This window comes from Phalacrocorax carbo, chromosome 8, assembly GCF_963921805.1.
Source record: "Phalacrocorax carbo chromosome 8, bPhaCar2.1, whole genome shotgun sequence".
NCBI classification, from domain to species: Eukaryota; Metazoa; Chordata; class Aves; order Suliformes; family Phalacrocoracidae; genus Phalacrocorax; species Phalacrocorax carbo.
Window position 1 is genome coordinate 12571800 of NC_087520.1, and position 22093 is coordinate 12593892.

The following is a 22093-nucleotide window of genomic DNA, read 5'->3' on the forward strand; positions in this document are numbered from 1 at the left end:
CACCAGGAAGCCATGCAGGAGAGACACCTGAACCATGTTTCCTAAGCAGAACGGGAAGAGGAGAGTGCTTGCGTCTGGGATGGATGCCTGCCACCAAAAGCCGCAGACATAAAGGTTGAAATTCGTTGCAGTTGCAAGTAATTGAAAATAGGGGTTCTTAATGGAAAACCTTAACTATGAGTATCACTGGTACTCCACCTTTAATAACTTTAATGACATATGTCATAATGAAGAGTGGCGTGTGCTGAACAAACGTCTCCATAACCTCATTCGTTAAGAGGCGAATCTTTCAGCTTAAACTCAAGTAAACAGTACATTTTGGTGCAAAACAGACTGAGTTATGGAATTATTTACACTGTGCAAATGTCACTTTGTGGGTGTGTACATGTGACACAAAGGAGCAGACAGATGATGAAGTTGACAGCATTGCTGACCAGCCTGACTAGAGCCTGAAGACCATTTTGCCCAGGGCATAAGGGAGTGCTGTATAAACGCTGAATAAATAGACACCATATCTAGAAATTTGTAATTGGGAAGGGCTAAGAGATCCCTTCAGAGGGAAATAAGCGATGAGTCTCAGAATATATAAATCACTTTCTCTGCCTTAGGAAAACAAAAATCCTGATGTGGAACTAGCAGAGGGAGGAAAATAGAAACAAGTGGGAATGTTTAGAGTGAGGTTTCTGTTTCAGTTCTCTTGTGCTCTATTTTTGTTCCTCATATTGCACTTGAGAACTAACAGTCACCAGGAGACTGGAGCACATAGGTACAGCTGCTTTGTAAACACTTCACATTCTAATAGAGCTGCTCTTGTTGGCAGCCCAGGTTTGGCTGAATGTGGCTGTCCTTGAGGATCCCACTCTTCTGTAGCTTTCTTTTCTAATTTTCTTTATCTATGGACATTGGAAAAATTGCTAAGTATCCGGAATAGGGCAAATCCTGTCTGTTTTTACTAGCCATTTCATTTGAAATGTATGGCCAACTGAGATGTGGTGCACTTCTCCGTTCTGACCCAGATATTTCCAGTGTTATTTAACAACAGTGAAAAAGTTCCTGTGTGAAGAGTTGATTGTTACTAAGCTTTGTGATTGCCACTGTGGTGCTGAACACTTCTCTAAATCGTTATTTCATGTTTGATAGATCTACTAGCGTGTGCTGTGACACTTCACTGAGAGAAGGCAGAGAGGAGTGAACTCACTTACCTGGAAGAGGATTTGGTTTGCTGCTTGTCTTCTGTGGACTATCAATACTTAAAAGCCATTCCAGTTCAACATACAAACTCTCAGAGCCTCCTATAGTGGACTCCGGCAGAGCAGTCTGTGAAGGTAGCTCTTTGGCGCTGATCTGCGCCAAGGGATTGGTGTTAGTCATGTCATCTGCCAAGCTCAGTCTCAAAGAGCAAAAAGTGGCCCCTTGGTTCTGTGATGCAACGACTCTAATGTGGGGCCAGTTCTCAGCTGGTGGTGTACCTGCGGGCAGTGAATGAAGTTTGTGTTTGAAAGGCTTGTTCACAAACTCAATCAGGGAAGAGTTAAGTCCTCAGAACCTCCCATGGTTCTTTCATGAGCTTAAAAATCCATAAATAAAATAACCACATTTAACTAAAACCAGGCCAGCAGAATGACACTGCCCTATTTCTCCAGCTTGGTGAGAAAAAAAAAATCATCAGGTTGGTGTTTTACTTAGGGTAATTGGAAAAATGAAATCTAGATTAAATTTAAACTCTGGTTTATTACAAGTGCCTGCAGCACCTCTTACCTAATGAGCAGAACAAGCTTCTGCTTTTTCCAAGTGCTGCCATAAACCACATTATTTCCTTAGGTAAAAACTTTGGTCATGATCTCCATAATGTGTGTATCCCAAGCTAGAAGCTAAAACACTGATGGGTTTTTTTTGAGGCCTTATGTTGGGAAGTGAAGCCTCAGATTTAAATAGTTAACTGTGGATTTGGATTTATAGCTTCAACTTTCAAAAAACTGGCCTTTGACAGCTTACATGGCAGTACCTGTGCACTTTAGGCTGAGGCTTGATAGTCTTGCAGCAGGGAATTGAAATGGGTGGCTTGAAGCCGGAACTGGTGAAGACTTTCTGAACAATGCTGCTGGCCAAATCAGGGACATTTGATGTGCTTCTGAGCCAGTGTGTGAATGGACACAGGTTCCAGCCTGCTGTTTTATGGTAAAGAAAATTGGGGTGGTTGTATTTGTGTCCAGCTGCCTGCATAAGTCTCGTTGGTGCTAACTTCAAACATCCAATTTTAGTTTGCTGTTGCATGTCTGCCAGAGCATTGCAAGAGGTTAGAAGGGAGGATATTTTCCCTGATGACTGCTGTTGACATTTGCAGGATAGAAGTGAAGTCAGCTGCTTGTTTGTTCAAAGGTTTTAGTACCCATAGTGGTTCTCAGCCCAGCTGGGATCCCTCAGTGCTTGTAGCCCAGCAGTGATCTTCCCAGCTGCAGCATGGGGAAAACTGATCATGCTGTGTTGGAGTTTAACTTTGTTTCTTAGACCAGGGGTATCAGTGAAACCAAAATGATCCATCTGGCTATATAATTTGTGGAAGCAAATGAGAAGGTATTCTGTTCTTCTTTGCTGCCCTCACAACAAAAGGAAATAATTAAGGAAACGTTCATATACACATACAGGCTCAGGGAAGCTGTGACGTGGGAAAGGATTTGATGGTTTTGTTTACTGAGGGCGTCTTGCAGCTTTGATTTTTCACTAATGGCAGCTACTGCGGAAGCAAGGCAAAATTTTAGTGTTCACCCCGAAATCTACAGGGGGTGTGTGTGTGAAGGCTAATGTTTGTTTCTTCTGGTATTGCAGGCTCAAGGTAAGAGTGTTGGAATGACATGGTTGCAGGTGGTCCTGAAAAGTAGCTTCTCTCTGGCTGGATCCAGTCTCTGCATCTAATAGCAATATAAATAACTTCTCTTTCCTAGGGGGGTGATCATGGACTTCATTTTTCGCAAGACTGAGCAAAACCCACATTTTATTTCAGAGGGCTGGCATGTGCTGGAACCTGAAAGCATTTCCACTGTGTGAAAGTGGATTGTGGGGTTACCTAATGGAAAGTGGGGGATTGAGGGGACAAAGAGAGTATGAGTGAGCTGTGTTGTCAAGAACAGGAGCAGATATAGAACAAAGATGACACTGGGAATAAGCATGAGCTGAGACTGGGAAGACATGAGGAGAGATCTGAGAAAATTGCAACATAAAAGATATAGTGGAAGTTACTGTAGAAAAGAGGAGGTGAAGCAGAACAAGGGAGAGAAGTGGGAGAAGAAGGAGGAAGCAATTGCTAAGTGCAGTTAATAGCAGCACTAAGGAGAATTTTAATTGGAAACTTGTTATAATTAACGGCAGTTCTGCTCCCATGCATTTCAGGAATGCATGTGGCAGGTAGTTTTCTTTTTGGCTGTTGTGTTGCTGAGGCAGAGTATGCTGGGTTTCAAGCTAAGTGGCAGATGAGTGCTTGCATTTACCAGGTGCTGAGCAAACGTGTTAATAGTGTAATTTGTCATGGGAGATGGCGCTACAAACTGATTTAGGATTTTTCTATAGCAGACGGGGAATGCACTCTGATTCTGCCCTGTCTAAAGCAGCTTATTTTAACTGTTCAAGCATGAGCTGTTGACACCTGGCAGGAAGACATTGACCCTAGTTGGTGCTGGAGGGAGACCTTGACCTCATTGGTATGACCAGTGGAGGGTCCTTCTAAATCCCCTGGGGGACTTTCTAAGTAGGGAAGGGGTGAATCTGCAGCTTGTGCATTCTTTATGTCTGGAAGGATGAAAAAGAACCATGGAGGATTCCTAAAATTCATATGAACTTAGTTGTCCTTTACCTCTTTGTGGGATGCCAGTGCTACATGCTGGAGAGCTGCTTTGGATGCTGGTGATCCTTCAGAGGCTCTTCTGAGCAAGTCAGTCAGCTTTTTACTTGCTGGCAAGCAGGATTGCTGTGACTGAAATGTTATGGATACATCTTTCAAATCCCTTTGGCAATTAAAAAGCAGAACAAGTGGAAACCAGTGGCTGTAATTTTGGTGATGACCACCAAAATGACCGCTTCCCAACCCCCAGAAAAACCTTCTGAATGTAGAAAGCATGGGAATTCGGAGGTTAGTGAGGGTGTATGTTAAAGCCAAGCCCTGAGCAGTGGGAGCTCCGGAAGCTCAAGTAAAGGAAGGTATACCATGGCTCTGTGTTTCTGGTGGAAGCACCTGGCACTGCATCATCAAATCACAGAAGGGTTTGTGTTGGAAGGGACAGACACAGATCATCCAGTCCAACCCCCTGCCATGGGCAGAGACATCTTCACTAGATCAGGTTGCTCAAAGCCCTGTCTAACATGACCTTGAACCCTTCCAATGGTGTGGCATCTGCAATTTCTCTGGGCTACCTGCCCCAGTGTCACACCAACAATGTAAAACATTTCTTCCTGATGTCCAATCTAGCCCTGCCCTCTTTCAGTTTAAAACCCTTGTCCCTTGTCCTGTCACTCTAGGCCCTGGTAAAAAGTCTCACTCCATCTTTCTTATAAACCCCTTTTATATATTGAAAGGTGACAGTATGGTCTCCCTGGAGCCTTCTCTTCTCCAGGCTGAACATCCCCAACTCTCTCAGCCTTTCTCCCTAGAAAGCTTTGTTTTTATTATGCAGGTTTGTTTAGCTTGTGAGTGCGAAAATGGTAATGAATGGCTTTTACCCATTGAAAGAGGCTTGCTTGACTCTATGCCTTCAACTGATTTGGATCCCTTTGAAGGGAATGTGATGACAGACTCCCCTTGCTAGCTGTGTGCAAAACCTGCTTTTGAATCATTCAAGGACACTGAATGACAGAGGGAGATCTGTGTGCATCCATTTTCTTCCTCCCAAGTCGTGGGTAAGATTAGTGAGTAAGCCTTTGAGGCCAGCCTGGTGGTTTTTTTGAGGTATCATAGTAATTTCTTCTGCCTATGTCTAGAACATGCGCGTTGAGGATGAATACTTTGCAGAGATCACTGTAGTTTAACTTGGTCTGCAGCTAGGTGTACAACAGATGTAAAAAATATCCAACAGTTGTCTGTCTCTTTTTCACTTGTAGGTTTATTCTTCAGTCTAAAGGAGTGATTCATAATCAGCTCTTAGAAAAACAGAGAATAGCCGAAGAGAAAATTAAGGAATTAGAGGTAAGTGTTTGGCAGGTAATGATGATGAAAGTGGAACACTGAAGGTCAGTAAGATGCTTTTGCTACATCCCTTGTTTTTATCTGCTACTTTTCATTCTGAAGGATTGTAAGTAGGTGAAACATAGTGCCAGTTACAAGTAACCTATAAGTAAATCGTGTCACTTGATTTCTTTGCTAGATCTACAACCCCAGTAGGGATTGATTGTTTGCCCAGTGTCCTTATATGAAAACTGGGGGAGAGGGATTCAAATGAAATTAGTAGGAAGAAGGCTTAAAACTAGCAGAAGGATGTTTGTGTGGTTATATACAGCAGATAGGTGATGTGAAACTTTGCCAGTGCTCTGGATGTTAAAAGTTTACACTGGCTCAGGACAATTGCACAAATTCATGGAAGAGAAGTCCATTGAGAATTACCAAATATGTAGAAATGGCATCCTGCTCAGGAAGTCCCTGAGCTAAAAATGTCTGGAGGCTGGGAAAGTATGAGGAGGAAGTACCGCATACGCCTGCCCTGTCCTTACACTCTGCCCTAGGCATCTACTTGTGGCTGCTCTTGAAGACCGGATCTAGGAGGAGATAGGACTTCGTTTGGACAATGTGGTCAGAGCACTACTGTGTATTTATGTTTATCTCATTGGACTATTCAAGGCAGAGAAGAATATCTAGGAAATACAAAGTAGCGTCTGCGCAAGTTTCAGTGTTCAAACACCTTATCTAGGGAATCTTTACTATCTTCTAGTGGCTACATGTACAGCTTAGTTCTTGGGAGAAGATGTTCAAAATGTACTTTTCCAAGGCCATTAGTGTATTTTTTTTCTTAATGCTCCTACAATATAATTAATACAAAACCCTCTTCCTTGGTTTTTGGGGAATGACAGAGAAAGCAAAGACTGAGTTGTGTCAAGCTGCTTATCTCATCTGTTAGTATTTTGGAGAAAGTGAGTGTGGAAACCAGCTAAGTGGGGACAAGCAGGACTAGGAAGTCAGTGCTCAAACCTACTCAAACCTGTGCAGTTCTGTCTCCACTGTCTCCTGCTTACACTGAAGCAGAAGTAGAGTTTGTATTTTCCTTCATTCCTTCTTAAAACTCATCTTGTCTGGAGAGCTGCAGGGCAAGCATGTCACCATACGTTGTGTTGCCTGGAGTGTTTTCTGTGCCAGTTACTAAGGGGTTTTGTGTTTCTGTCCATGAGAACTTTTTCTGCAGCAGGAAAACATGGAATCCATGGATAGGCTATATATGTAAGGTGGTGTTAATGCAGACAAGGCACAGTCATTTTTATGGTCATATGGTAAAAAGTAACTGTATCCTGGCTACTCTGGAGCCATCCCAGATGCCAGTGGCTTTGTGCAAAACAGACCTACGACTGGGGTTGGAGAACTTCATAGCAGCATATTTGGATTTGGAAGTGATTGACTGGAGTGTGGTTGACAGCCTCTGTTTACAAACCTTGCATCGGGTCCCTTATGCCAGCTCCATCGGGCTGTGGTCAGCTTTTTGACTGCCGTGCCCTTCAGCTGTGCATCTTGGTTTCTTCCTGTTCCTGGTGGGGAATGGTCTTACCTCCTGAACTTTCCGACTGCTGAGTTCAGCAGAATGGATGGAATTCCCCCCAAATTATAACCTTTGCCATTCTTGCACGAAGCTTCAGAGCTGGCTGCTTCGCAGATGTGTTTTTCTGCTTTGCTTGCTGCTTTGCTTTCTCTGTCATTCCCCAAAAACCAAGGAACAGGGTTTTGTATTAATAATAATATGTCACTTGAGTCTCTGTATATGGCCACTGAATGGAAGGTCCCAGCAACAGTAACTGTCTCAAAAGGTGTTGGGAGTGGAAAGGTGGTTGCCACATGGGTTGGTTTTTCTCTTTAACCATGGATAGTAGGGCTCAGATGGCCAAAACTTTCAACAGTTTGTTTTAAATGAATATTCAAGTCCATCTTTTAAGTACTTTGCTTCCAACTGGCTGGCAGTTTTGTGAAAAGGATTTTCCTTAGGCTTGGGATTCCCCGTGGAAGAGGACCAGCTCTTAGACTGACAACTGCTGGAAACTAAGATTTCAGGAGAAATACCTGAGTCCAAGTTAGAGAGCACTTATCACAGGAGTAGGGGATTTTGCTGTCCTGAAAACAAGTTGTGACAGAAGCAGGGAAGAATGTGTAACTGCTTCCACTGCATCATTGTAAAATAAATATGAAACCAAGTTAGGTTAAAACTGGAAGGGTTTTAAAGTTTAGGATTATATTTTACATTAACTACCTTATTATTTACATTGCTCACTTTGCATAGTTGAATCAGGCTGGTCAGAGTAACCCTCCAGTATCTGTACGGTGTAGCTGATCTGGTTGTTCATATAGTGAGCGCCTGAGACAATTATGCCTTGCTACTATGACACTATTGCCAAGGTTTTTTGAAATGTGTATTTTTGATACAAGCCTGAATTTGCGAAATGCTCTCATTGCTAGCTTGGTACCGTTTGCAGAGGAGCACAGCACAGAGGGCTGGGTTCACTGCTGAGCTCTTCTGTAAATCCGTCCAGCTGCATAGCAAGGAGAGCTCCTGAGTGCTGACTATTTGTGAAAATGTGGGCTTTAACCTGCTTCAGAGATGTGAGCTGAGTTTCCTGACATTCACAGCTGTCAGAATGAACTCTGAAAACAGTGAGGGGTTTGAGTCTGTTTGAAAGCTTATTTTCTCCCTCTTCTGATAGTCTTAACTGCCATCATGCATTGCAGTGATTCCCTTTCCCTTACTCCCCTCGGGTTCCTCCGCAGTTGAAGGGGTGTGTTGCCTTTTTCAAGGCAGCATCACAAAATTGATGTGGTACTGCTAGTTGGGTCCTCCCTGCTGCTCATGGCATGGCAAAACAGCAAGAACCACCACACCTGTCTTTGTACAGGGCTGTAAAAATAAGGCTTGGCTGGAATATGTATTGGATGTACTTAGTGAGAGGAGCTGTGCTCTGAAAACACTGAAGGTGTATGTATGTGTATGAGGGGGCAAATGCATAGCCTGTCAGTTACTCTGCAGGAAAAGCAAGGTAGCTTTACCCTTCTTGTTAAAGTTAAGGTATGAACATGAATATATATATGTACATATGTAGCATTCTTAACTTCACAACTTGTATACAATCCTTTGGAATCCAAATAGACTGTCCAGGCTTGCTGGCAAAATATACATGCCTGCTTAAAGGCTGTGCCAGGGAGGTTTACAAAAACCTGCTTGAATCTTGCAGAGGTTGATAGCATAGGCTCACTCACATACTGGCATGGGAAGCATCCTGCTTAGCAGTAGCAATTGGATTTTTCCAGTCCTGATACTATCAAATTCTTGTTGTGTTTCACAGTACAAGGGGTATGTGTTAAATCTATTTTGAAAGCATTCTAAAGGGATGAGCACAGACTCTTTTTAGCTCAGCAATGTTTGTGCAGTATTAGGAGAAAAACCAAGTAATGTTTTTCTTCCCTTGTTTTTAAGGAAACATGATACGTGAGGGGTGGAACAATGCTTTGTTTCAGGAAATGTTATCCGTTTCCACTGTAGGGCTAGATGGATTCTGTTTTCAAATGTGGCATTTTAAAAAGAACAAACTCTATGATGTTACAAAGACATGGAAAATTGATTCTTCGTTAGGGGTGGAGAAAGTGATTATCGCTGTGTGTTTTCTCTGATAATATCTGATAGTCCCCTTCTCTCCTGCTATATTCAGCATGTTTAGTTGTCAGGCGTTGTCAGACTAAATTGCTAAAAATAACAAATATGGGGGAGGCTCTTCTGGGCAGCTCTGTCTACTGTGTGCCACTGAATTTAGCTCCTTTGTGAAAAGGGCAAAAGCAACCTGCAGCTTTCTGTTTGAAGTGGGTTTTAGTTTTAAACTCTGACCACAGCATTGTTATGTGCTTGTTTCCCAGGCAATTCTTTCACATGTGTATGGGAGACTGAAAGTTTACTGCTGTGGAGATAAAGGATTAGTTGTTTTCTTCTCTGTCTGTCTGGAGTAGACAACACAATCAGGAAAGCTATACCTAAGTGCTTGATTTCTAATTCAGAAATTCATCATGTGATCCCTAAAATGCCATGTCTAATTGCCCTGTCCCACACAGAAAACTTCTTTGCTCTTGTTCATGGTGGAGAAATAAACACACTGCTCTCAAACACTGGTGTGCTCCATGTTTAAAGGCTTAGATGGTATTGCAGGGCTCCTTCCTGGTAAAGGTAAAAAGTGACTGCATTGCATGCCAGACATCAAAGGTAACAACAGACTTCTTCCCTGGTGCTGCCTGGACGCAAACTTGCTTGTGCTGTGGCTTCCATTTCTCTAATCTTCTTTCTCTAGGAGCTTTAAAATGCTTTGTCGCAGCCCTGAGGCATAATGGCGGTCTCCCCCTCCCCGTCTCCATGAGTCTACCAGGGCATCTCTGATGGTTGCCGTAACAGTGCTTTTGTACCCTGTGGGAACAGATTTAAGAAGGCTAGGTGTGGCTGGGGAGAAGTGCTGGAGCCTGGGAGTTCATGTTCTCTGAGCAGGTATGACTTGGGTGGACCTGCTCACTGTGGCCGTGCGCCTCTGACGTGGTCCTGCAGCAGTTCTCTGGACAGTCGTTTGGTTTCCTATGCTGAAACAGTCAGTGTGGAGGCCAATTCTGAGGGTGGTTTTAATGATGTGAAAACAAGCCTCTTGAGATTTGTGGTGCACTTTGCAGACCACTAAGTGACCATCAGAAGGTAGCAATTGTTAGGCTGTTTCCAAGTTAGACCAATTTCTTCCTGGGATTTACAGTGTAGAAGCTCTCATCCCATGGTTGGCTTGGGATAGGCCAGTGCCCAGGAATGTGCAGTGGGCTTTTTTAAATAAACGGGAAAATAAGGAGTGCTCCTGTTTGCTTTGGAGAGGGGAAGCCTCAAGAATAGCCCTCTGTGCTTTAGCCTGGAGCAGATTTTACTTTGGATGAGTGTGCTGTTCTGTAATTCCATTGCTGGCATACACACACGTACCGAGGACACGGTTTCAAACACATGTTGTCAGAGAAGCTGCCCCTTGTTTCTAAGTGTGTGCATAAACGAGGTCAGTCCCTGGCTTGGTTTCAGCCCTGTTGGCTTTATGGCCTGGTCTGCTCTAAGGAAGGCTGGTGTGCTTCTGTCGCTGTTCGTAAAGGAGCCAAGCCAGAATCATCCGTGCAACCATGCACAGATTGTATCCGTGCTCTGCTGCAATCATGATTTGCAAGCATGTACAAAACTCCTCTGGCATGGATTGTTTGCAGGTTTGGGGCATTGCTGGGGAGTAGATTTTTATTTTAATTTGCTTGTCCTGGAAGGTGGTGTGTTGTGGGGTTTTTGTTTGTTGGTTTGTTTTGGGTGGGGTGTTGTGTGTTTTTTGTTGTTGTTGTTGTTGTTTTTCCTATTTGTTTCTCCTTCTCTCAACTTCAGAATTCAGAGCGGTGATAGCTCCTCCTCTTGCCCCTGAATAATACTTTGGTGTTTCATGAACTCTCCTTGGCCATCTATGAGTCAGGAGTCTAGATGTTCTCTGCAGTCAAGAGGAAGACAATAAAAGCTTCCAGGAGATCACTTGTTCCTAGAGGTGATCATCTCCCTCTGCTTGCTGTAGAGGGAACCTAGACACCTGATGTGGGGACACGTGGAGTATAGAAGTGAACTTAACATGTAGGATTAATATTTGGGCTTGCATGGACCTTTAGGAGGAAGCTGTGGGAGCTCTGCAAATTACGGAGATTGGTGTGAAAGTGAGCTGTAGAGGCTCATCAGGCCCCCTGTGAGGACCAGACCAGGTGATAGCCTTCATCTTGCATGGCTTTGGGTGTCTGAGGCAGCTGCAGGTGTCTGGGCAGGTCCTTGTGGGCACAGACATTAGGTCTTAGTGATGTTCCTGGGAAATGTGTTTGGGTATGCATTTGCAAGGCTGGATCCTTCATTTGGAGCAATCATTCACCACAACAAGTTTTCAAACTCCCAGATTTTTGCAAGCGACTGCTTAATTAGTAATTCTTTGTTAGTCTTCCCTGCACTGCAGACTGCAAAGTAAGCATGCAAACTAGCTGAGAGGGCAAAGGCTGCATGAAGGGAGAACTGGAATTTGATGACTCTCTATTTTCACTGTTCCTACCTTTATTTTTAGGTGGATAATTGTAGATTTTAAAAGCAGGAGAATAATTAACATGGGTGGTGATTGCTTCCTTCTAAATCCTTTAGAAGCTAATTTTAGAGATGCTTTCAAAATAAAGATATCCCAGAACTGATTTTAGGATTTTTTTTTGGGGGGGGGCAGGTAGCTCTGATTAAAAGAAAAAAAATCTAACAGAAAAAGCTTTTCAAGGAAACTTTGCCAGTCTGCTCACATTCCTTTGTAATTCAGGGGAAAGTGAAATACATTATGCATTAATAAAAAAACCACTTCTGCTGCCGTGTCTAAATGCCTTTGTCCATCCAGGAGCCTACATTTAGTCATCTGTGTCTGAAAACATTACTTGTTTCCTCTGATTAGCATTAAGCTGCTTTTATGATTACACTGAAATCATTTTAACACAAAGTTGGTAGATAAGTCTGTCTTTGTCATTTTAAACCAGGGTCTGATTCATTGTCAAAGCTCTCCTTTGTGCTTATGGCTGCAGAAGTATCCAAAGCAATGAGCTGAGCTGGATGCGAGTCCCTCTCCAAATTCCTCCTTGCATGAGTAATAGTTAGTCACAAAACCAGTGCCGCTGTCCTTGCCTTAGTCACCAGGCCCATGCAGTCGCTCCTTGCTGTCCTTTATGCTGAGCAGCTCCAGGGAGGATAAACCCTGATAAACCTGTGCCTGATAAACCCCCATCCTGCCCCCATCTCTTCCATCTCGCCTGGAGAGAACAGGAAATGATTATTTGGAAAGCGTGCTCCTGCGCGTAGGAGACCTGACCCAGCCCTGAGTCAGCTTTATAAAGCCACACCTTGCTCTCCAGGTATGCGGGGAGGCGATCACGACTTCCTGCTGGCCCTGCTGCTGTGTCACTCCACTCATCTGTCTGTAAATGTGTTCCTAGCGGGGATGTGGCTGCTTTCTGCCTGCAAGGCAGCCAAATTCAAGGGTGTCTGAATTAGGAGGGGATGCTGGTTAGCTGGGAGCTCACATCATCTTTTTGTTGCTGATTTGTTGAGTCTTTGAAATTTATGGAAGTAATTTTTCTTTTAAAATGGGCTTCTTTGGCTGCAACCGCAAATGATGAAAGGTGTGGTATGATTTTGCAAAAGTCGTATTGCTAGGAGGTATTCTGATGAGCCGTACTGACTCTGCAGGACCAAAGAAACCAAAGCACCGAGTTGGGGAACTTACCACATTTTGCAAGAGGCAATTTGGGGAGGAACACTTCCGCCAAAGCAAAACATGGGGATTTTCAGAATCTGGGTGAGTTTCCCCTCCCAAAGTTCTCTGTGTTTCACCTGACTCTGTTGTAAGTCTGGTTAGGGTGCAGTATCTGACCTGAAGCAATGTGCCTATGAAAACTGCTCTAAATGAGTAATTTGCCAAGGGGTGTCTATAAAGGAATCCCCTGGGCTGATAATGTATTTCTGCTGCCACCTACTGAAAGGTTCCCAGTTGGTTTGCTTTTGTAGTTGTTAACATCAGGTTAGGGTGCAGGAGATCACTGGAATAATCTGTCATTTCCCAGTTACACAGAGCAACTCTCTCCTCCTCTACTGAAAATGGTGTCCTGTGGTTGAGGCAACAGGTATGTGCAGCGTGCTCTCAGCAGGGCTGGGGCTTGGGGACGGAAAGGCTGCTCTGTAGGCAGGTGTTCATGCCCATTACATTGCCCCTTCTTCTCTTGAAGGTAGCCTCCCTTCATGCCAAGTGTGGAAAGCAGTGGGTGCTTCTCCAAATTAGCTTTTTCAGAGCATGTTCCTTATGGTTTCAAGGTGCTACAGTAACAATGGGGGAAGCCCTGCTGGTTGTGCTGTAGGTAGGATTGATACATGATGAAGGTCGATTTGCACCAGCAGTTATTCAGGCTTCTAAAGATCCTTCTGAGTTGGCAAGTGCACTTATATGCTTGATGTCGTCTTACCTTCACTCTAATCCAAATGTTTTTGAAGTGACTGAGGGTCCTTGTTACCTTCTGGAAAGAATGGCTAAGGGAAAACCCAGGGATCTGAATCATCACTTCTCTTAGTTAAATGACATCATCTGCTTCTGTCAGCAGCTGTCATCAGAAACCAGCTGGGCTCCCTTCCTATTGCAGTTCACTCAGTCTTGAGCAAACTCTGGGCAACTTCCTGAGAGCAAAAACTCTATTTGGAAAGGCTTGAAATGTATCTAAATATTTGGTGGTTGCTGTAGCATGGTAATTCCCAATGTGTACATGTGCCACAGCGTTGCACTGGGTGAGGACCAGTGCTGGGTGGACCCATCAGGGCGTAGGACTGCCTGCAGCCTCACCCCACCCCATCACTGGTGCCCACTATTTCAGTTTCTCCTGAAGCTGAAGCAGCTGGGTGCTGTTCAGCAGGTCCACCTCCTTCCTGTTTACTGGTTCCAAGTGAAATCCCGTTAAACAGAGCACACATGCTAGACACATCATCTTCCATGATCTCAGGCTGACCAAAATGTTTGCCTTGCCTGCAGCGCATATGATGATTGCTTGGTGTGCTGTTCTCCAGCAAGGGGGGTTTAGACAATTTCAGCCACCCTAACAGCAGTAGTGGCCTCAAGAGTGAGGGCAGCTCATGATGCTGCAGCTGCCTGGCCTCCCACATGCAGGCAGCACAGCTTGCTTTCCTCTCGGTGAAGATCCTTCCCCAGGCAACCATGTGCTCCCAGCTCTATCTTATAATCTGCTGATCGCTTTCCCAAAGAGTGCACACACAGAGCCCTCGAGGAATGCCAGAAATGACCTGGGTTAACTTTGGGAGATACAGAAACTATCGGCTAGCAGGTTTATTGAGACGGTGTCACAAGATGAGTTGTGTCAGGGCTCCTATTTGAGGCAGTGCATCATGCCTGAAGACTCTGCAGCATTCCTCAACGAAAGCCTTCTAAGTGCAAGTGTGGGGATGCCAGCATCTGGCGGCTGGTAGCCAAGTGTGCTGCAAACCGTGGGGAGAGAGGTGTTCTCTGGGAAGGGGACTGCCAGCTTGTTTCATCCTCACAAGTTGGATGTAAAACAAGTTTGTAGAAAAAGAGTTTAAAAACAAACAAAAAAAAAGGCTGAAATGAGAATGTATGTTCTGATACCATATCCTTAAATTTCCATGGACACATTTTTGTTTGGGTTTAAGCACATTTGTGTTTCCAGGTCAGGTGTTGAAGCTCTTTTTCTCGTGTTGACATGAAGAGAGAGAAGTGGAATTTGATGAGCAAAAGGAGTAGCAGTTGAATGAGAAACTGCTACTTGAAACAGGAAATTCACCTGTGAGTGCAAGGCATAATGCAGCATGAATAAACTCTGGCTGCTGTGTATTAGTTTCCTGCTGAGAGCAGAAGTTCTCTTTTGGCATTGAGCATGCACGCTGTGAAACACTGTGCTGAACTACCAGCTCTAGACAAGGCTCCGCAGACATGCGGGTCTGGCCAGTGGCTGACCAGCTCTCTCTGAAAGCAGAGGCATCTGAATCACAGTGCTGGGGGAAATATGTGGCTTTGATCATCAAAAGCCAGTCTGAGAGGAGCTGATTAATAGTTTTTTCTTGCTGTGGAATCTGTGGATGCTGGCTCTTTAATCTGCCAGGAATGTAAGGTCTGGGTGTATCATCATGCTTCTCCAGCAAAGCACCGGCCTCGGTAGCATCATGATGCAATGGGAACAGAGGTGGGAGGCTCAAGCAGGAGGTGACTTCCCACTGTGTCAAAAGGCCACTGGCCTCCTCTGTTAACCACAACTCCTTTTCTTCTTTGGGGTGTGAACTGTAATTGTATTTGCATTAAATCTAGTATTTCTACAGCTGCTGCCAAAAGTAAATAGCGTGGAGCTGGTCAGGGAGCAAGTGTTGCCTGTGAGAGGGAGCAAAGTGCAAGGGAGGGCTGTGGTATGGGGTAATGGCAGGGGCAAGTATTTATGGTGTTGCTTTTGCTGTAACCACCAGTGCCAGGGCACAGACTTTCCGTTCCGGTGCATGTTGGTAAGAAGCGTGTGCAGTGAGGCATGGCTTGTGGGTGCTGCTGTGCGTAGCCTCTGGCTGGGGCCAGTCAAGCTGATGCTTCCAAGAGATTGTGCTTTGTACGCAGGCAAAGCGAAGAGGCAACCGGGGCTGGTAGCAGTGGCCCAGAGCCGTTGCCTGCAGCTGCCCAGTGCTGCCTGAGAGCGGAGTGTGTTGACAGTGGGCATTGCAGCCTACTGTCCTTGCTGAGGTAATGGGGTCCCATCGAGGCAGCTGCCCTGCCTGCCCTGTGGGCAGAGCTGGGGTTGGTGCTGCCCTCCCTGCTGGACAGTGCAGCTCCTTCTGTGGGGCTGTTGGCTGCACAGCTTCCCTTCTTCCTGGGAAGGGTTCCTGGGAGATCAATGCATGCTTCCTGTCAGATGGGGCTGTGTGAACAGCCAGTCCTATTTTTGGCTGCATTTCTGATCACATGGGAGATGGTGCTTTTACTCTACATAGCTGCACTGAAACCCCAAATGGGCTAGCCCCTCGCCCTACAGAGCTGGTTTAGGAAGGCTGCAGGAAGGCTTGGAAGTGGGGAAGGCTCTGGGAGATGGGAGGGGAGAGTAAGGGCCAAGCTGGTGGCACCATCCGCAGTCAGGTACAGGAGAGCCTCAAAGCCCCTGGTAGGTGCTGGGAGGTCCAGCTGGTGGAGTTGGCTCTGCTGCCCAAAAGAAGAGTTCTTGGCCATCTCTCCTCATCCTCCATCTCAGTGCCAGGCAGCCATTAGCATGACAAACCTATTTCCAGAGAGCAGATTTAGGTGAGAACATTTCCTTTTGGGCTAGTTTTCAGACAGATCATCAGGGCTGTGGTTTGTCTTGCTCTCAAGCACTGCAGATCTTCCTGGCTAGGGAAGGTGACTGTTTTTGGCAGCAGGATTATCTTAAAGGAATTACAGAATCATAGAATCATTAAGGTTGGAGAAGGCCTCTAAGATCATCAAGTCCAACCATCAACCCAATACCTCTGTACCTCCTAAACCATGTCCTGAAGTGCCACGTGTACACATTTTTTGAACACCTCCAGGGATGATGACTCCACCACCATGAAACTACAGGCTGGGAGGCATTGACTGCACTAGCTTTTTGGGGGCATCTTCTGCAGTTTTGCACCCTATCAGCTGTTCTGCACATGGTCCAGACCTCACTAGCCTGTCACAGTAGCTGTTTGTTTGTCTTGTGTCTCAGTGCAGGTGGCAGTACCCTTTCTGTGCAGGCACAGTATGGGGCAGGAGGGGGATCGAGGGGCTGTCACTGCAAATAAGGGGTTGGATGAGAACTGGTGGGTGACCTGTGGAGGGAACAAGTGAGAGTGCAAGAGCTTGTCCTGTGCTAGAGCAGGGCTGCTGGCTTGATTTCAGAGTGCTTGTGAAGCATGCTGCCTGCCTGGAAATCTGTAGCTGCAAATCCTGCTACTTTTCCCTATGCCTTCAGCCACCTTCAAGGCGGCCTCTGGCTCCCCTTCCTTGCTTCTGCAGTGGAGAGGCTTCTCATGCACTGACAGGACCTGCAACCTCAGGTCATTCCTTCCCCCATGGGAGTTATTATGTGTGTGTCATGGAAACAAAGCACCATTTCTGAAACCTGAAAAGCCGTGGAGCGGTGGAGGCCAGTGGGAGGTATGTGCTCACTGCCCCAGCCGAGTGGGTGTTCAGAAGCTTCACCTCTTAAATAAGTTACCACACTGCAAAATACACTTTTTGGGTGTTATTTAAAATCTCTAGTAAGTGGATGTGGCAACTGCGAACCAGGAGGAGGAACCAGCCCCTCTCTGCAGTGAGAGCCATTGGCTGACAAATCAGCCTCTTCGTGCTGCACTATTTCCTCCTTTGCTGCCTTGCCACACTCTGCATAACTGCAGGAGAGATGCCAGCACCTCATGGTGCTGCGCTTCCTTGCTGCAGTGTGGCCCTGTTTGTAAGCTGTGAGTTTGGGCTTTTCTGAGAGCTGAGTGGCATGTGTCACCTTCACCCTGTCCTCTTCCCAAAGCCAAGTCTCCTTTCTCAGTCCTACTCTGAGACTCCGTGACTCAGGCAGTGGTATCTCTTGCTGTTTTGGGTAACCACCTTGTCTGGCCAGGGGCCCGCAGGAGCTGGTGGGTGGGGGCAGTTCACGGCACTGCTGGTTGGGGAGCTTGTAGGTTGTACAGCCTCTGACATCAGTGGCTTGCTGTGCAGGGCCAGTGCGCTGCCATGTCTTGTTGGGCTCCTGGCTGGTGAGCACTGGAATTACTGATGTAGAAGTAATATCAGAGGCTGCAGAGAGCAGCAGCCTTCAATTTCATGAGGGACCAAAACCAGCAATACAGTTCTGGCATTGCACTGGCAATTTGCTGGTAGCTGCACTTGCCTTGGCACAGGCAACAGAATTAACACTTGGAGTGGTGAACACACCTTCACGGGAAAATACATGCACCTCCTTGGGTGATGAGCTACAACCTAGCAGCCAAGGGCTGGCCCAAAACATGGGGTCAGAGGATATAGGGTTAACTAGGGCTGCAAGTCAACATCAAGTGCAAATGAAAGCATGTGAGTTCAGGGAAGATTGGCGAGTGAGTTTGGGAGGCTGAGGGTAGTGTTCCTCCCACTGGGAGCAGATACCACCAGCCTCGCAGATCTGGCTGAACTGGAACAGCCTCCAGGGTGACTTCAGAGCTGTACTGTCAGACTGTCTCTGGGCTCTAGGAGAGCTGGTGTGACTAGGCAGTGTGTGTCAGCTGGCTTGCTCACAGCACTGCTCCCTGGGAAGGCACACCAGGGAGAGATGGAGTTTCCTGTCTAGACCCCAGTAATCCTGCTCTCTCCTGTGATTATCGAAGCAGAAACCAGGCAACAGCTCCTTGGGAAGAAACACCTTGCTTCTGATGCGTGTCTTGGAAAATGCAGCGACTGCTCCTTGCTCCCCTTGATTTGGGCTGTTAGAGTGGGAGCCAGCTGCTGTGCTCTCTCCAGGACTGCCTGCCTGCTGACCTGCAGGAGAGCTCAGGAAGTTTGCAGCACCCCAGCTGTGGGTGCAGTTTCCCTTGATGCTCAGGGGATGCTCCCTGAGCCCAGGGATGAACCTCCCTGGAACCTGATTTTGGGAGAAAGGAGTAAAAGCATCAGGACCAGCCCAGATCCTCTTGCTCCAGGAACTACATGACTGAGGAGAGTGATTGAGGGAAATACGAATTCCCTGAATCCTCACCTGCCTGGCACTGTAGGTGGTAATTAAGTAAAGAAATGGCATTAAACAGTGTCCCTTTGCCATGAGCTGTGTAGCTCCAGCACTCCTGCTTTCCCAGGGAGGGCAGAGCATGCCACTGCGCAGGAATGGGCAGCGTGGATCCATGTGGGCCACAACAGCCATGAATGCTCCTGCACTGTTTCAGGCCATGTTAGTGCTCAAGCTCCCTTGTCATTAGGGAAGTGAGGCCCAAATGGTCACCAGCAGAAATTCCTAGCAGTGGATGTTTGAAATCCACTGTGTTAGGAGGACAGAGCTGTCTGCAGCCTGCCAGCTCCCAGCTGCATGTGGAGGCTTCCCTGTGCGGTGGCAAGGCTGCCTGACTCTTCCAAGGTCGCTGCTGAGGCCAGCCTGCCAGTGGAGAGCTGCTTTCTGGAAATGTCCCTTTCTGTCTGGTGGGCACGAGGGAGGGTGGAGAGGACAGAAAGCCAGACCATGTAAGAGACTAATTTGATTGCACAAAAATATTTTTTTAGTAATAAATGAATGCGTAGAAGTCAGTTCTGCTGATGCCACTCTCCTCCAGTCAGCAGAGGGAGGTGGAGCTTGGACCCATGCAACCTTTCCAGGACCTGTCTCCCCTTGCAGCCTTCAGATTCAGTTCCCTAGATGTGAAATCCCTCAACGTTTGTCCGGGCTGCATGAGAACAGCACAGTGGTGGCAGAAGTCCTGCTCATGCGTCAGCAAGTCGTTGGCAGTGGGAACCCGTGCTGTGCCTCCTCTCCCAGTGGTTTCCTGAAAAGCAGCTCTTGTAAGCAAGAGGGATCCCACGTGCCTGGGGCCTGCGTGAGAGGGACAAGGAGCCCTTTGCCATACGCATGGCCCTAGCTGTTGCTAACAACCTTTACTGTTTAAATAAAAGCCCTTCAGTATTTAGAAATGGGTCTGGAAGAGATGTCCTCATGGCATGGGCATTTCAGCTGAGTTTACAGAAGTGTCACTGCAAGTCTGCTGCAAGGGGATGGATGGGGAGTGATGGCAGCAGGACTGTCCCATGTGCTAATGAATTTTCCATCAGCATTATGAGTCCCAGCTCCCTGTGGGCTTGCAGGAGTCAGGGGGAGGCTGTCAGGGCAGCATCAACTTTGTGGTTCTTGCCTGTCACTAGCTGGCAGTAGGCATGTCCTCTGGTTCACACACAAATCCCCCTAAGCCCCTGTAGCAGGAGGTGGCTGCTCAGTGGAGGCCAGCACGTGCTTTTGCTGCAGCCTGCACCCATGGGTGCTGCTGTGCTCCTGGCAGCTGGGAGGGCACCCAGAGCACCATGTGAGCTCTTTCCTCCTTTCCTCCAGCCCCCCTGCACAGCTGAGCAGTGCTGAGGACCTCTGCTGTCCCCCTTTAGCTGTCCTTGGTTTTGGTGGGCTTTGGAGGTCATTCATGCCATACTGGACTCCTCTGCCTGTGGCTAAAGAAGCGATTGTTGGAGCCCATGATAGGATGCTCTAGGATGAGGCCCAGACTCCTGTAATTTAATAATAATCCTGACAATGCTAATTTGTACCTAGCTTGGCTTGGAGACAGAGCTCTACCAAGCTCCCCAGGACCACAGGAAGGTGCTTAAGTGTGTGGCTCTAACCAGCGTTGGGTAGTGGGAGCATCGTGCCGCAGTGGTCCTCAGCAGGCTTTGCTGACAAGAGGACCTTGTGAGGACAGCAAGCCCCACACCACCATGCAGTGGTGCCACCCGTGGAGCCCTGCGTGTGCCCCTGAGAGCTGCCCCCGTGGTCTTCTGCAAGCCCAGCTCTGGGGATCCTCCCCAAGGGTCCCGTCAGCCCATAAGGAAATGCATTTGGAGCAGTGTTCTCCCTGCTGCCACCAAAGGAATTCTGCATCCAGCAGCCAGGGCTGCCTGCACTCACACAGCAATGCCTTCTGTCAGCCTGGCGTCCACTGGAGACTGTTGTGTCTGTTGTTTAGAAACCCAGAGAAAATAGTCAAAAGAGCCAAGCGCTGATTTTTCCAGTCACCTAGGAGCACCCAGACTAGCAGGAAAAAACGCTGCGTGCTGAATTCCTATCTTGGGATGCACAGCTTTGGGCTGCTTCCCTGCCAAGCCTAGCTTAATTAAAGATGATTAAGGAAACACACGTATTTGGTGATGATGCCAGGGAATTTCTGACAGAAAGGAGGGTCTGGGTTTAGAAAACTGGCCCAGCTGGGAAAAAGAGCCTTTTTTACCCAAGTGCGAAAGGATTTTGCTGTTGTCTCCGTAAGAAGGCCTCAGCATGTTAATTCCTCTCTAGGCTGCAAGCATTACGGGATCTGATTTCCTTCCTTGCTATGGTTAATGTATCCCACTTTTTGTAGCTCTGCTATTGCAACAGTCACGGTAGCTCCGAGGAGAAGGTTTCAGAGGAAACAAAACTCAAAGTCAGTGTAAATATTGCCCAGGCTAAATATTAACGCTTCTAGGATACCTCTGGAAATGAATAACCATTGTCCTCACTTTGGGAAACCCATAGGGTTGTGCATTCCCCCAGCAGGCTGCTTGCAGTTCTGCCCTGGGTAGCTCTTGGCCCCAGCACCCTGGCAAGTGTCAAGGTGGACCTTAACTCTCCTCTGGGTTTTTGCCTTGCAGCAGAAGAAGTCGTACCTGGAGCGGAGTGTGAAGGAAGCAGAAGATAACATCCGGGAAATGCTGATGGCCCGAAGGGCGCAGTAGCTGTGTGGTTCCCCCCTGGTCTCCCGTGACACCCTCTGGGTGGTTTTGGGCAGCTCTGCCTGCGCATTGCTCACCGCCGCCTGGTGGCGTGAGCTCCATTCTGTGGCAGTCTCAATAAAACTTCTGTGAAGCCTGAGCTTGTTTCCTCTGCCTGCTGCCTCGGTGTCTTGCAGCGGCTGCTCTCCCTGCAGGGATTTGATGGACAAAGGAGGCGGTGGTGGGATTTGGGGTGAGGGCCCTTTGGGGAATCCTGCTTCACTTTAAAGCAGCTTTAGCCCTCGCCCTCCGGAAAGACCCTGCCCGGTGCCGCACACTGGGGAAGGCTTGCTGTGTTGTTCTGCGGGAGTGGGGCTGGCAAAACCGTGGTGGGGGAAAACGGAGGCTGGCAGGGCCGGGCAGGGCAAGGCAGAGCAGGGCCGGCTGCGACAGGCCTACAACGGTGGTCATTTATTCTGTCTCAGCGGTGACAGGCCCTGGTTCCCTCCTTGTACACACAGGCCTGTCAGAGCCCCAGCATGGCAGCGAGCTCGTGGAGGGCCAGTGCCACCCTGTGCTTTGTGCTTGCAGTGCATCAGCCCTGCCTCCTTCCCCTGCTCCCGGCTTTGGTGGTTTTCTGAAATGGAGCTTGCAGGGACATTGCCTTTCCTGCCAGCAGCTCCTTGGGATCTTGGCGCTGGGCAGGAATTTCCAGGTCCCACTGCCGACCCCCATGCTCTCGCCCCACATGGGCACTGTTGCACTGGGCTGGCCTTTCGCCTCCTGCTTCCCCCCAGGCTCCTAGGCCATGTCACCTGCTCACCGGCTGGTCCAGCTTCATCTTTGCTGGTGATCATACAACTGCACTGGCTGCAGTTGCTGGCCCAGTGAGGGGGGAGCCCAGTGCACTCCCACCCTGCACACA

At 47.4% G+C, this 22093-nt stretch overlaps 1 protein-coding gene across 3 annotated transcripts in view; it reads left to right on the plus strand.

The window, feature by feature from the left end:
• Positions 1 to 21328, plus strand: part of PFDN1 (prefoldin subunit 1) — a 31560-nt gene extending 10232 nt beyond the window's left edge. The window contains exons 3-6 of one of the 3 annotated variants that reach the window (XM_064458755.1): positions 5089 to 5173; positions 12465 to 12573; positions 12839 to 12898; positions 21109 to 21328. In XM_064458755.1, coding sequence (XP_064314825.1) covers positions 5089 to 5173; positions 12465 to 12573; positions 12839 to 12870 — 226 coding nt within the window. In that variant the 3' untranslated portion in view covers positions 12871 to 12898; positions 21109 to 21328. The remainder of the gene's footprint in view (positions 1 to 5088; positions 5174 to 12464; positions 12574 to 12838; positions 12899 to 21108) is intronic. The other 2 variants (XM_064458754.1, XM_064458756.1) reach the window with 2 other exon arrangements.
• Positions 21329 to 22093: the final 765 nt, after the last annotated feature.